This window comes from Spermophilus citellus (assembly GCF_964194105.1).
Source record: "Spermophilus citellus genome assembly, chromosome: 4".
Classification (NCBI taxonomy): domain Eukaryota; kingdom Metazoa; phylum Chordata; class Mammalia; order Rodentia; family Sciuridae; genus Spermophilus; species Spermophilus citellus.
In genome coordinates, this window is record NC_138185.1 from 144144056 (window position 1) to 144158264 (window position 14209).

General features: G+C 38.1%; 1 protein-coding gene across 4 annotated transcripts in view; it reads right to left on the reverse strand.

The window, feature by feature from the left end:
- FMN1 (formin 1) overlaps positions 1-14209 on the reverse strand; it is a gene marked incomplete at its 5' end in the record, with an annotated part of 399390 nt that overhangs the window by 196726 nt on the left and 188455 nt on the right. For all 4 annotated transcript variants that reach the window (XM_081291956.1, XM_081291955.1, XM_081291954.1 and 1 more), the window contains 2 exons: positions 8429-8579; positions 12419-13194. In XM_081291956.1, the coding sequence (XP_081148082.1) occupies positions 8429-8579; positions 12419-13194 (927 nt within the window). The remainder of the gene's footprint in view (positions 1-8428; positions 8580-12418; positions 13195-14209) is intronic.

Sequence of the window (14209 nt, forward strand, 5' to 3'; positions counted from 1 at the left end):
CTCACAAAACTCTGTGTGGGTAACATGCTATGAAACATGGCCTCATAGTTCACAACAAAAAGATTTAACTACACTAAAGAGGGTGCTTGGGGGCAGCTACTCTTTTCTTGGTTCCTTAGGCATGGGGAAACCATTCTAGCTCAGAGCATTCTAAGGTGCCCTCTTGTGGTTTGGGGTAGGTAATGAGCATCTTAATGACACTGCAGCTGGCTTGAGGTACAAACCCAGATTAAGTTACTGTTCAACAGCCAACAAGAGAAACAAGTTGAACTCCAAGAACAACATTCAGATTCAACATTCTGAAAGAATCATTGATATCCATATTTGACAAGTTCTAACCGCTTTTTAAAAAATAAGCAAATAAAGTAAATGTACAACCTAACTTTTTGTGCCATTTCATTTCCAAACAGAATTTACAAAGCAGAGTTTTTATAAACTGGTGCCCATCATGGAGTAGGAGCTGCTGCTTCCTTTGGGTCAATTTGGCCAGTCAGGTCCTCTACACTGAAGAACAAGCAAACCTAATCATTCTGCAGCCTACTCAAGGAGTCTGGACATAGCACTAACAATTTCAGGTCATGTATTGGTACAATCAACACAGAGAACATTTTCTAGATGATAACTGCTAGCACACTGCTCATTTATCAAACACATGAGAAATGTAAAAGGGTTGACAAACTCAGCCCTACCCCAGGGGAAAAAATAATATACATACCTTTCCAAGGCAGCCAAGAGAAATCATCTTTGTCATAAATGCTGAAATACTATAAACTTGGAAGGCAACAGGTTATGAAAACCCTATAAATTTACATTCAGCCTTCCAAACAATGCTCTCCTTCCATCCTTCAGCCCTCCCTGAATAAACTGAGACACCAAAGTCTAGGATTTAAGAATTACAACTATGATCCTGGCCAAAGTGACCAAATTACAATCAATGCTGAAAACTTTTGGCACCAGAAAATTTCAACAGACAAGCATCAGCTGAACCATCACAGCCTCCCTCCCCCAAAGCACTCAGAGGAAATAGCCAGCATCTCATTAGTTCCTAAGAAATGTCTACTAAAAAGACAGAAGGGAAAGGCAGGCTTATCTACATCTCACAAAAGAGGAAGCAGAGATGATTTATAATTCAAAGTCAGATCACATCGTTTCAAGAGAAGAGGAATATTGGCAGGTAGTGCTGATTCTCAGAAAGTTGTCAGGCAAATATAGAATGCAATTGGAAAGCTTATCAAAGTAGCTACCTTCCTTCACAGAAACCATGAAAAAGACTCTCAGACAATGAACGTAGATTTCTGGATCCTGATCAGGGTACTCACCTGCACAGAAGCAAGTGTAACTTAAGGACAATGTAAATATGGGCATATTGACAGAGGACATTCTTATTTTGTAGTGCAAGGACTGTATATAAACCAACCTGAGATGAACTACTACATGTTGGAGTGCATCATGAAAGGAAGTTGTGAAATTGCTATAGATATTAAAAAATAAGAATGACCTTGAGATCACCATTTGTAAATAGTTTCAGGAATAAACACACTGATAATATTTAAGATCATGAAAACCTCAGGAAGCGATGATGTTCAGGATTTTCTTTCCAAAACTTTCACATTAGTTCATAAACTAAGAGACTACTACAACATCTCAGAAAAGGGATGTTAAAGTGTTTTCATAATGATAATTTTCCTTTATTTTCATAAGTGCCATGTTAAGGAGTTGTAATTCCCAGTTTTGTAGAGAAGAAATTAGTGTGGAAAGATTAAATCAATCCGAAGTTTAGAAAATAGAAAAAAAATAAAAGATAAGTACCAAGTGTTGGTGGTGCCCTCGAGTGCTGACGTTTTCAGCTCTGGTTCTTAACTTGGTTACTGCTGTGTTTGAAGTGACACAGTATTCTAGTGTCACAAATGAGGATGACACCTACCTGGGTATGCAATACAAATTTGTAATAATTAGTGTTTAATTTTTTTGTTATAGCTAATATGTAAAATGGAATCGATAGAGTCAAAGGAAAATACTAGGCTCCAAGTCTTCACATTCCTTGCTGGAGTTACATGTAAAGCACATCTTTTCATTCAAATATTTGTTTTTCTGTTGGAAAACTCTGAAAAACACTCTGGATAATCTTAAAACACAAGAAATACTTTGGACTTGCTCGAGTATAGCTGTGACTTGATGGTCTTGGTAGCAGCTGTTCTCATTCACAAACTTCAAATCAAGCATCCCAGTAAAAGTTGCTACTATCAGAGGTAAGACAAATTACCATTTAACTAACAGGGAAAGGCTGACATATGCTAAGGTTCTTGAAATCCATTGGCTCAATGTTCCTCATTATTAATGTCTTCTCAGGTAAGATGAGAAAACCTCTGGAAGACACTTTGTCTTTCTAGGCCTCAATTTCTAATGTGCCAAATGAGGGAATGGAATTAGATGATGGGGGAAGTTCCTTCTAGCCTTAGACTGCGTGATGTTATGGAGCAGGAGCTCTGCTCAGTTTGAGAATACACACATTTCTGCTTACTTGAAACCAATGCAAGAGGTTGGAAAATTAAACACCATTATAGATCTAGAAAGTAGTATCTGAGTTCAGCAGACTTGACAACTCTTCTCATTCTTTCTGAAATATGAATGTGGAATGTGCAGAGAGATAAAGACCATCTCTATTTAAGGGATGTGCTTGTTTATGTCTCAATGCTGGCTAAGCCCCTACGAGCCAAGATTCAGAATGCTGGATTTTTAAATACACAGTTCTTTCTTCAGTTAAGTCATCAGCATCATCCTAATAAAAACCTTATTTGGCAAATGTTCTCCTGGTCTTCTTGTACAAGAACCATTCTGTGATTAAGCTGAAGAAGTTGGCCTCCAATGCTGAAACTCCTCAGCTGTGCACAGCTCCCCCTCAAATTCCCCCCCCCCCCAAAAAAAACCTTTTTGTTTTCATTTTGAGAAAAAACAAACAAACATCTGACTCTTGAAAGAGACCAAGGAACCCATTTTGATGTTGGAAATCTGGCCACAGGCATAGAGGGAAGACTCATAGGAGGCAGGCTTTAGAATTTTCTGGCACTGATTCAAATCATTATTTGCGTTAAAGCTTAACACCTCATCTCTAAGGTAAGCCACAGAGCTCTCTGAATGCAGCAGCATCCTCACCATAGAACTCCAGCAGACTCCCATTTCTGCCTCCACTTACAGAAAACCAAACACACTGCATGTGCACATCAATTCTAGGGGGTAACCAAACCTCACTATCCAGAAAGTTCAAATGAAGGTATCTGCCCTCTCGGACAGAAACAAGATAAATCATGAAGTACTGACTGCCTTAATTAAAATCCACTGTTGAACAGGCAAACAATTATGAGATATGAAATAAGTGACCAGATATTTTGATATCTTAAAAACAAACATTCATTCACCAAAATGGAAATATTTCATTTTACGGGTGAATAATATGGTACCAGAGAGAAACTAAGGGAGTGACAGCAATCTAAGAAGAAATAGAAAGCACAAGTAAATTTAGTATGGTACTGTATAACATTCAGAACTTTCAGTTAACCAAAGAAGTTTCCCCAAGAGAGGTAAATGGAGGCTGTTTATAGAATGTAAAATTTTTTCCTTTGTGTTTTATGTAGTAACAATAGTCTTCTGTTTCTATAGATGGCATTTTAAAAAGTCAGCCTGACTTCAAGGCACAGATGTACTACATCCTATACAAATCTCCTGGATAGGAATGCACATTACAGTATATCAACTGACTTCTTGCCTGGGACATACTGTTTTATTAGAAAAATTCAAACTATTGCAGGCAACATGTTCTCTTAAAAGATTTGCTCTGCTATCCAACAATTGAGAGTATTTTATCATGGTAATACAATTCTTATGAACTTAAGAAATAAAAAAACTTCATCATGATTTTCACTCATAATTCAAATCAATGGAAAAATCTGATATGACTAGCAGAAAGCTAGTTTTCGCATTTTTTCTCTGTAAGTTGCAATTTCATAATCATAATGTTGCTCAAGTTATGAACTAATGGATGAACCCCATCATACAATTTAAGAAGGAAATGTTGATGATAGTAACATCATTCGATATTATGCACCTTTTAAAACACTTCCTCAAATTCTCATGGATTTGAATCTTATAACATCCTGAAGGTTTGGGTAGATTTGAATATTGTTAATCATGTTTTAAAGAAGAGGGAAAAATGCAAGGAGGAAGACAACTAGCTCAAAGCTCACATAGAAAATCAACATCAGGCTATTGTGTGGGATAGTTTTCCTGATTTCTCTTTCAACTGATTCATCATTGGTGTATAGGGACACAATTGATTTATGGGTGTTAATTTTGTGAAAAGGCCTTTACAATCAAAACTACAGAACACTAAAGAAAGAAGTTGAAGAAGACCTCAGAAAATGGAAAGATCTCCCATGTTCTTGGATAGGCAGAATTAATATCGTCAAAATAGCCATACCACCAAAAGCGCTATACAGATTTAATGCAATTCCTATTAAAATTCCAGTGATGTTCTTCATAGAAATAGTAAAAGCAATCATAAAATTCATTGGGAAAAAAAAAATAAGAGGCCCAAACAGCCAAAGCAATCCTTAGAGAGAAAAGTGAAGCAGGAGGCATCACAATAACACACCTTAAATTACACTACAGAGCTATAGTAACAAAAAACAGCATGATATTGGCACAAGAAAAACAGGCTTGAAGATCAATGAAACATAATAGAAGACACAGAGAAAAACCTATATAAATACAGTTAACTCGGGGCTGGGGCTCAGCAGTAGCGTACTTGCCTTGCAAGTGTGAGGCACTGGGTTTGATTCTCAGCACCACATAAAAATAAATAAAATAAAGATCTAGCAACAACTAAGGGAAAAATATAAAAATAAATAAATACAGTTAACTCATACTAGACAAAGGCACCATAAACATACATTGGAGAAAAGATAGCCTCTTCAATAATGGTGATGGGAAAACTGGAAATCCATATGTAGTAGAATGAAATTGAACCTCTATCTCTCAACCTGCACAAAACTCAACTCAAAGTGGATCAAGGACTTAGGCACTGGAACTGAGACCCTGCACCTACTAGAAGAAAAGGTAGCCCCAAATTGCTATCATGCCACTTAGGAACTAACTTTCTCAATAAGACTCCTAAAGGGGAAGAAGTAAAATCAAGAATCAATAAATAGGATGGATTCAAATTAAAGAAACAATCAAGAATGGGAGAAAACCTTTGCCACTTACATCTCAGATATAGCATTAATCTCCAGGATATACAAAGAACTCAAAACCTCAACACAAAAAAACAAAATCAATAAATGGGCAAAGGAACTGAACAAGTGTGGAGAGCAAATGAGCTCTGATCAGCAGGTGACAGTGTGGTGTAGGCAAAAGCCAAGCCTGGGAAACATTCCTTACCAAAGGTGAGGATGTGAGCAGCCTTGGTATGGCCTCTGACATGAATAGTTATCAGACGTTCCAGTACAATGGGTTTTCTGGTACAGGAGGATAGCCACAGGAGGCTCCTAACACTGTAATAGCAGAACAGCTACAAAATGTTTCTAGCTCTGAAACTTTTTAGTGCAAAAGAAGCCTCCTGACAACTCACAAGCCTTGAACAATTTACAAAGCTTCTGTAGTTTACCTTTCTGATTATGAGATCCTATATAATAAACATGCTGAGTTAGTTCTGGGTCACTAATTCCTCCATCAGATGACAGTATCCCACCTGGCCCCAGCATTTCTTAAAAATGTCTCGGTGTTTTTCTTTGTCTCTGTGTTTTTCTTAATCTCCTATCGCCCCTACTCAAAATCCTTTGTTCTTGATGCACGGGTCATGGCACACAAGCACTTCACAAAAGAAGAAACATAAATGGTCAAAAATATATGAAAAAATGTTTAACTTCTTTAGCAAAAAGAGAAATGCAAATTAAAACTACACTGAGATTTCATATCTCACTCTAGTCAGAATGGCAATTATCAAGAATACAAGTAACAACAAATATTGGTAAGGACGTGGGAGAAAAGGTTCACTCATATAATGCTGGTAGGACTGTAAATTCATGTAACCACTCTGTAAAGCAGTATGGAGATTCCTCAAAAAACTTGGAATGGAACTATAATTTGACCCAGTTATCCTACTCCAAGCCTTATACTCAAAGGACTTAAAATCGTCATACTACAGTGATGCAGCCACATCAATGTTTATAGCAACTCAATTCACAATAGCTAAACTATGGAACCAACGTAGGTTCCCTTCAACTGATGAATGGATAAAGTAAATGTGGTACATATACACAATGGAACATTACTCAGGCATAAAGAAAAATGAAATTACGGCATTTTCCAGAAAATAGATGGACCTGGAGAATATCATGCTAAGTGAAATAAACCAATCCCAAAAAACCAAAGACCAAATGTTATCTCTGATTTTTGGATGCTAACCCACAACAAGAGAGGGTGAAGAGGGGAAGAATAGGAGTTCAGTGGATTAGACCAAGGGGAATAAAGGGAAGGGAGGGGTGAGAGGAATAGGAAAGACAGTAGAATTAATCATACAAAACTTTCCTATTCTTGTATACTAATACATGACCAGGGTAACTCTACATCCTGTAAAACCACAAGAATAGAATCCTAATTAGAATAAGTTATACTCCAGGTATATATGTCAAAGTATACTCTACTGTCATATATATCCCAAAAGAATAATAATTTTAAAAAAAAGAAAATCAACATCACAACTATTCTATTGTCTTCTTAACATCACCTCTGCTATATCAAAACACCAATACAGAGAAATAGTAGCAGTGGCAAAAATGCCATTAGCTATCATAGGTTGAGGACTGATTGTGTGCCAGGAACTATAATGAACCTAACACACACATTTACTTCATTTAATCATCACTTAGACTAGTAGTATGAGTGGATGTTGTGTTAGCTTTTGTCACTGTAACAAAATACCTGAGATAATTAACTTACAGAAGGAAAAGGTTTACTTTGGCTCACAGTTTTGGAGGTTCAATTAAAAGATCAGGTGGCCCCATTGCTTCAGGCCTCTGTCAAGGGCAGCACATCAGAACAGGGGTGCACAACAGAACTAACTACTCACTTCATGATCAAGAGAGAGAGGAAAAGATTTGAATCCCATATTATCTTTTAAGGGCATACTCCCAATGTCCTAAAGACCTCTTGCTAGGCTCCAGCTCCTAAAGGTCTCACCAACTTCTACTAACAGGAACTTGGGAGCCAAGTCTTTGATACATGGACCTTTGGAGGGGACAATTCCAAACCTCTGCAGACTTCACCTTGTGCTATGGCTCGGGGACTAAGGTACACGAAGTTAAAGGGCCTAGTGCTTTTGATTTAGACCCCACAGACAGTCTGCCTCACGTCTGCCTGACTGCTGGGATGGTAAACTCATTCTCTCAAAGATGACCAGCGGCTCATAGTTCTCGCGTTTGCTGAGAAATCACCTCCTCAGTGAGAACTGCACTTTCTTTAGAATTGAAGACCCCGTCCCCACCTTGCAAAGCTGGCACGCCTCACTCTGCTCCACTTCTCCACAAGGGGACTGACAAGGTTTGTTTTCAATGTTGATGGTTAATATGAGCTCTACAGGCAAGGATCACTAGTTTCATTGCTTTTTTAACCAAAATATTCCAAATACTTAGACAACGTTGTTCATCTGAAATTTCTGTAATCATGGAAATGTTTGATTTCTGCACTATTCCATATGGTAGTCACAAGTCACAAGGATAGTGAAAGTGAATATCTATTTTATTTATTACTTAACTAGCTACATAGTTGTACTGTGCAGTGTAGGCCTAGAACCACCCGGGCACCATAAGATCCCAGTAAATATTCATTAAATGAATAAATTTATAAATAAATCCTGTTTTTCTTTCTTTTTTTTTCTTTTTTGGTACCAGGGATTAAAACCAGGGGTACTTAACTACTGAGCCACATCCTCAGCCCTTTTTAAATATTTTATTTGGAGACACTGAGTTGCTTAAGGCCTCGCTAAGTTGCTAAGGCTGACTTTGAACTTGGTGATCCTCCTGCCTCAGCCTCCTGAGCTGCTGGGATTATAGGCCTGTGCCAATATGCCTGGCTGAACCCTGTTTTTCATATAGCTTACAAGCTACTTTCACTTACAACAAATTAAATATTACATTTTTTTCCCAACAGAATTAATTGTGAAAAAATCCAGGTTAAATTTTGAAAATTCAGAAGATACAACCAAAATAGCAAGCACAGATTTCTTTCATTATTGGCTCCCTTTTGCCATTTATGACTCAAAACCTTCCAAAACGTTTTCTGAAAACAGAGGGAAAGTAAAGCAGCAGTACATAGTATATTCCCACAGAGGCAAAATGTATATGTAATTAAAACCATTACTATAATCACTCAATACCTTTTTGACCTTGTTTTTTTTCTCATAGGTCTCTGACAGAGGTTTTTTCTTCTGTTGAGTTGTGTCTTTGGAGAATAAATACTCAAATTCACTAGTGTCCCGAATATCAGGTTCTTCTAAGGAATCCCATAAGGTCGGTGTAGCATTTTGGCTTAAATGAGAAAATGGCAAGTTAACCTTCAGAACAAAAGCAGAAGAGAATATAATACAATTATATCTCCTTCTAATTCATTTTTATTTAATGTAAAAAATATAAAGCCCTTATAAAGTTTAGAGGAAATCTTTTATGCTATACTTTTAAAGTCAAAATACACCATAAAACATTTAAACACACACAAACACACACTTCCAAAAAAAGTATAGTCATTAGATAATCAGAAAGCTCTAGGGAAACATTTTGGGAATAGAAGTCCTGGGCCTGAGGTTGTGGTCACAAGGTTCTCCTAAATCTGGAACATTTCTATCACATGACAGGCAAAAGTGGGCATCATTGAAGAGATAACCAATTCTGAGACATAGACATTCTTAAAGGACCTGAAAATGGAGTAGTAAGGTAAAGATCTGCCCTATTTGGACTTTTTCTATGGGTTTTAAATATAATTTTCAGGATTAAGTAAACTTAGTTCAAAGTCGTTAGTATGTGTGTAGTCTGTGCCCCTTTAAAAGTATTTGATTAATAATACCCCACCTCCAACAGGGTGCTGTGGTACATGCCTATAATCCCAATGGCTCCAGAGGCTGATACAGAAGGTCTGTCTTTCTCATGAAAGATGACATTTTGGTTCTGGACACATTCCATTTTTCCTTCCACTTTTTTTAATTATAATTTTTCTAATATAATAGTTGAGCCATTTAACAGTATATATAGGACATACTTAAGTTATAAAGTATAACAATATAATAAACACCTGAGAAAGCATGCCTCATCCCAAGAGCTAGAACAGTCCCAATGAGGTGAGTCATCTGTGTTCCTTCCTCAGTCACACCTTCTATGACTCAATTAATTTTGATTTGAAATCTGTTTTTCAAATTATGAAATACCATTATGGATAATATTATGTTAAAGTCTCGTCTCAGCTGCATTGAGGAAAGGGGGATCTTTTTTTGGCAGGGGGGTGAAGGGGCAGTTACCAGGGATTGAATCAGGGGCACTCGAACACTAAACCACACCCCCAGCCCTTTTTATTTTTTATTTTGAGGCAGAGTCTCATTGAAATGCTTAGGGCCTCACTAAGTTGCTGAGGATGGATTTAAACTCGTGATCCTCTTGCCTCAGCCTCCTGAACCACCGTGATTATAGGTGTGCGCCACTGCACCTGCCAGAAAGGGGGATCTTGATTAGGAGAGCGAGCCCTGGTAAGGGCTACTGGTCTGGGCTTCAGGCAGATTCTGGGCAGGTAAGGAGGAGTGCCTGCAAGGAAGTGTTGCTGTAATCAGGCAGACATGTCACACCTATCTTTCCTCTACTGTAACCTGGCTGGTCAGCTCCATTGACACTGGAGTCAGGCCAGTATGGCTAGTGTTATAATTGACTTGATATTCTGGAGCAAATTGAATTTGAGAGTCAAATTGAGCAACTCATTACCATTTATGGCACGGTTTTTGTGGGAAAAGCATTTCCAATTCTAAATAAATGAATTCTGGAACACCTTCTCTGAAGAGTTGTAGGGCAGTAACAAGGACTTGCTCACACAGGATGACCTGCCATAATGGTCAACTGTTTTCTGACCACTGAACATACAATTATAGCTGAAAAGGGAAGAAAATGTGGAAGTGGGCAGGGAAGACCAAACTTACTAGAGTAAGCTGGAAAAGTAATTAGAAGAGGATTTGTTTTTCTTCAAATGTGCCTTTCCTACTCTAGAAATCGAAAGATAGACATCAAAGAAGGAAAAGTGGCAAAAGAAAAAACAAATCAGTTCATGCAAGTGGTGAAAAGGAATTTTGGTTGGTGAGCTGAATTCACATTTTGTTCCCGGTTTCCCAGAAGATCAAGAACAAAATTTATCATGTATCTATTATACAAAGTGCTCGCCCCTCTAGCTGCACAAAATATTAAAATACCATCTCACCTCCCAAGTGATTTTCATTTTACTCATCAGTGAATACTATTCAGACTCTCCAAATCATTTTCACTGGGAAAAAAAAAAAAGCATTTGTGCTCATAGGTACAAAGTATTCTGAGGGACTCAAGATGAAAAGGACTGAAAGTGTGGTGCCTATAGGAAGTGGCCATGCTAGGGTCTTAACATGGTGGAGGGCAGCCCCCACAGCCAGCACTCAGACTCCAGGCTGACACATTCACCAAGTACCAGCTCTCTCAATGTCCCATTCATCACCTTTTCATTTTGCTCAAAAATAAAGCTCTAGATAGATCGAAAAACTAGGAGGAACTGAGTATTCCAAGTATTCAATTGTTTTCTTTCTCAAAATGGTGAACTACAAGGCTGAGGATGTAGCTCAGTGGTAGATCACTTGCCTAGCATACACAAGGTCCTTCTGGGTTCAATGCCCAGTGTAAATAAATAAATGGCAAATGATAAAAGGAATAAAATGTGCAACAACTATTCCCAGCCTGACTTTATCCCACCTTGAGTAGTGGGCACATGGCCCATATCTTCCAGTGAAATTGTTATATGGCTGCTATGGTCTGTGATACTGGTTGTTCATGAAGTCTCTCAGGGAATGAAGTCAGACTAGTGAGACACAGGTGTGGAACAGCTCTGTGTGCTGGCAAACACACTACTCCAGGGCCAACAGGTGGGATTCATCACCCTGGAATGACTGCACACTAATTTGAGAACACTAATAAAGGAACACAACTCAAAATAAATTTTCTGGGAACTCATTTCTCAGGACATACCTGAGTCTCAGATGGGAAAGGAGACTACAAGCATGTTAGTTAATGATAGGAGTTATTTCAAGATGATCTCATTTTTTAAGGCATTCATTTGGGAAATTATAAGAATTGGCATTTAAAAAATAACAAGATAGTCTAAAATAAACTCTTGGTTTATTTTCACATGGTTTTAAGGCATTCTCCATTTCTCCTCCTGCAAGTTCTGGTTGTTTATAATTGTGAGCCACATGTTATTTTGATTAGTGTCCTGCCTTCTCTAAGCAAAATGTTGTATCAACTTAAAAATTCACTACCATATCTTGATTTAGGGAATAAGTTTAGAAATGTGTTCTCTATTAATGTTCTTTGCAAACAAACTCCAAAACTAAAAAAGTGGTCAAGAAATAACTCAACATCTTTCATTGTCTTCCTGACAGGCTCAGAAACTAGGCAGAAGTAACGAGACTCAGATCTGTTTGCAAGGAAGTTTCTGAGCCACCAGATAGTGTTGCCTTTCGGGCCAAATTTAATCACAATACAAATGAAAAGGTGCCATCTGTCTATCCATGTTAGTTATACACACACTAGTGCTTTCTCTGAAGGGAAACAAGGAATAAAGATGCAAGGATGTGAGCAGGTAGATGAACTAGAGTTCAAGCAGAGGGAATTTATATTTTAGGACTTTCTTCTGATCTAAAGAACTAATAAGTCAGCCATGTCTCATTCTTTTAACAAAAACTGAAAAATACACATAACTTAAATATCCAGAACATAAGGCTGGTGATAGCATCTAAAAACAAAACAAAAGAAAAGTATATCATAAAAGATACCCTAAAAGTCTTCAGTGAATATATAGTATAGATTCAGTTTCTTTATGATTACTCATTAGTTACAGGTATACTGGAGAAGTCCCTCGCTTAGACCTGGATTCTTGTAAAATCTACAAAGTGATTATCTTAGAGAAGAATCAGACACTGAACACATGTTTCTCCCAGCATCAATTTGTAGAGTGTACGAGAGGACCTGGTAGAGATGGATCTTCTCCCTAGACATTGCAACCTGATTATTTATCTAAGGAATTCTTGTATCGCATTCAAGTGGACAAAATCCTTAGAATTCACAAGATGAGAACAGACCAGGGAAGAGCTTACCTCTTATCACTTATTTGTATTCTAGTCCAGTACAAAGGCTTCATAGGACAACTGGGCTCAATGGCTGGTTTCCGAGGACATTGGCTAGAAGAAGAGCTGAGTCCAAAGAAGAGTCCAGGAGGAGGTGGGGGTACAAGTCCAGGGGGTGTTGGAGCAGGAGGAGGTCCCCCACTGCTGGGTAGAGCTGGGGAGTTAGGTAGTGGTGGTGGGGGAGGAGGTAGGGGAGGTCCTGCACTTGGAGGTAGTGGAGGTGGTGGAGGGGGCGGAGGAGGAGGTGGTGGTGGCCCAGCAGTCACAGGTGGTGGTGGAGGCGCTGGTGGCAGAGGTCCAAGTCCAGGCGGGAGGGGTGGAGGGGGAGGGATGGTAGGGGGTAGAGGCGGTGGAGGAGGCGGGGGTGATATATTTTGCTGATTTGATGAGATGCCTTCCCCAGTCTGAAGTGGTACATGAATGTCTTTGTTGTCATTTGGGGGAGAAAGCTGACTTAAAGAGGAGATATTCAGCTTTTTGGGTACTATTTGGTTACTTCTGGTTGTCTTGCTTTCACCTTCACAGGGTTTGAGGAAGGTCTCTCTGTCTGTCTGGACACACACATTTCTGTAGGCCTTTGGAGGGCAGCCATCATCGGTGGAGATGCAGACATCTCTCATCTCTTCACCTCCTCCTCGCCATCTGTGTTCTAACTCGTGTTTAAGATTTTCAATGGTTTCTTCTAGTCTCGCTGTTATCACTGCATGCTCACCCCGGATATGAAATGCCTGAAGTTCAAATTGGGCCTGTAGGAAAAATCAGTGGGAAAGGAAAGCATTTATATACATATATATGTATATAAATATAAATATTCATATTTATATATAAATTTTAAATTTTATATATATATATATATAAATTCAAAATAAAAATGATCTCAATACCATCAGTGTGCCACTGTCAAACACCCCACATAAATGCAGTCAAATACAGGAACATTCTTTTGAGAATCCAATAGGGTGTAAATTTCACTTTATGAATTTTCCAGGGACCTACACAGCTGGGACTTGATGGGTAATTTCATCCAATCTGAGCTCATGGGAGATAATTAACTGTGGATTAAGGTTTAGAGTAAATCCGTTACTTAAGAACTTTCACCCAGTTTTCATATCAAATGCAAAACAAAATTTTTAATAAAGGTTTGAATATATCTTTCATAACTTTTGGTTTGGTTTTGGGGGAAAAAAAGAGAACTATAAGAAAAAAAGTGGTTTGGAGATCCTTCTGTTTAGCTTCTATTTTTCCATATTTTTCTTAGAAGGTCTCCTTTATCAGGTTTCCAGGACAGTACAGCAGAAATGGAGGGCATTAAAGCAGCAATGATACATATTTTTTTAAAGAGTTCCCATATCACTACTGTCCAAGATCAGTATTTATGTCTGTTTCATAATAATTTCAACATAAATACGTAGAAAAGGGGGAAACTAAAGTTCACCACTTTGAAAAACACATCAGCATTTTAAACTGTATTTTATGGGTTTCACAAAATTATTTTTCATGCTTATTTCTTCAGCTATTTTAATGCATTGAGTGTGTAGTTTTGTACACAGAGCTGGTGTGCCTCTAAGGATGGAAGAAAACTTAGTTTTCAAAATCCAGTGAAATGGAAATTAAATATTTTTGGTGAGTTTGCATAATTTTTACCTCCCCCATCAGGTTATTAACTCCACAAGTTGAAATCAGTGTCAGTGCTGTCTTTAGTACACAGCACTGATGAGGTACATGGAGGAAGTCACTGTTATATCAACAATCATTGTCTCA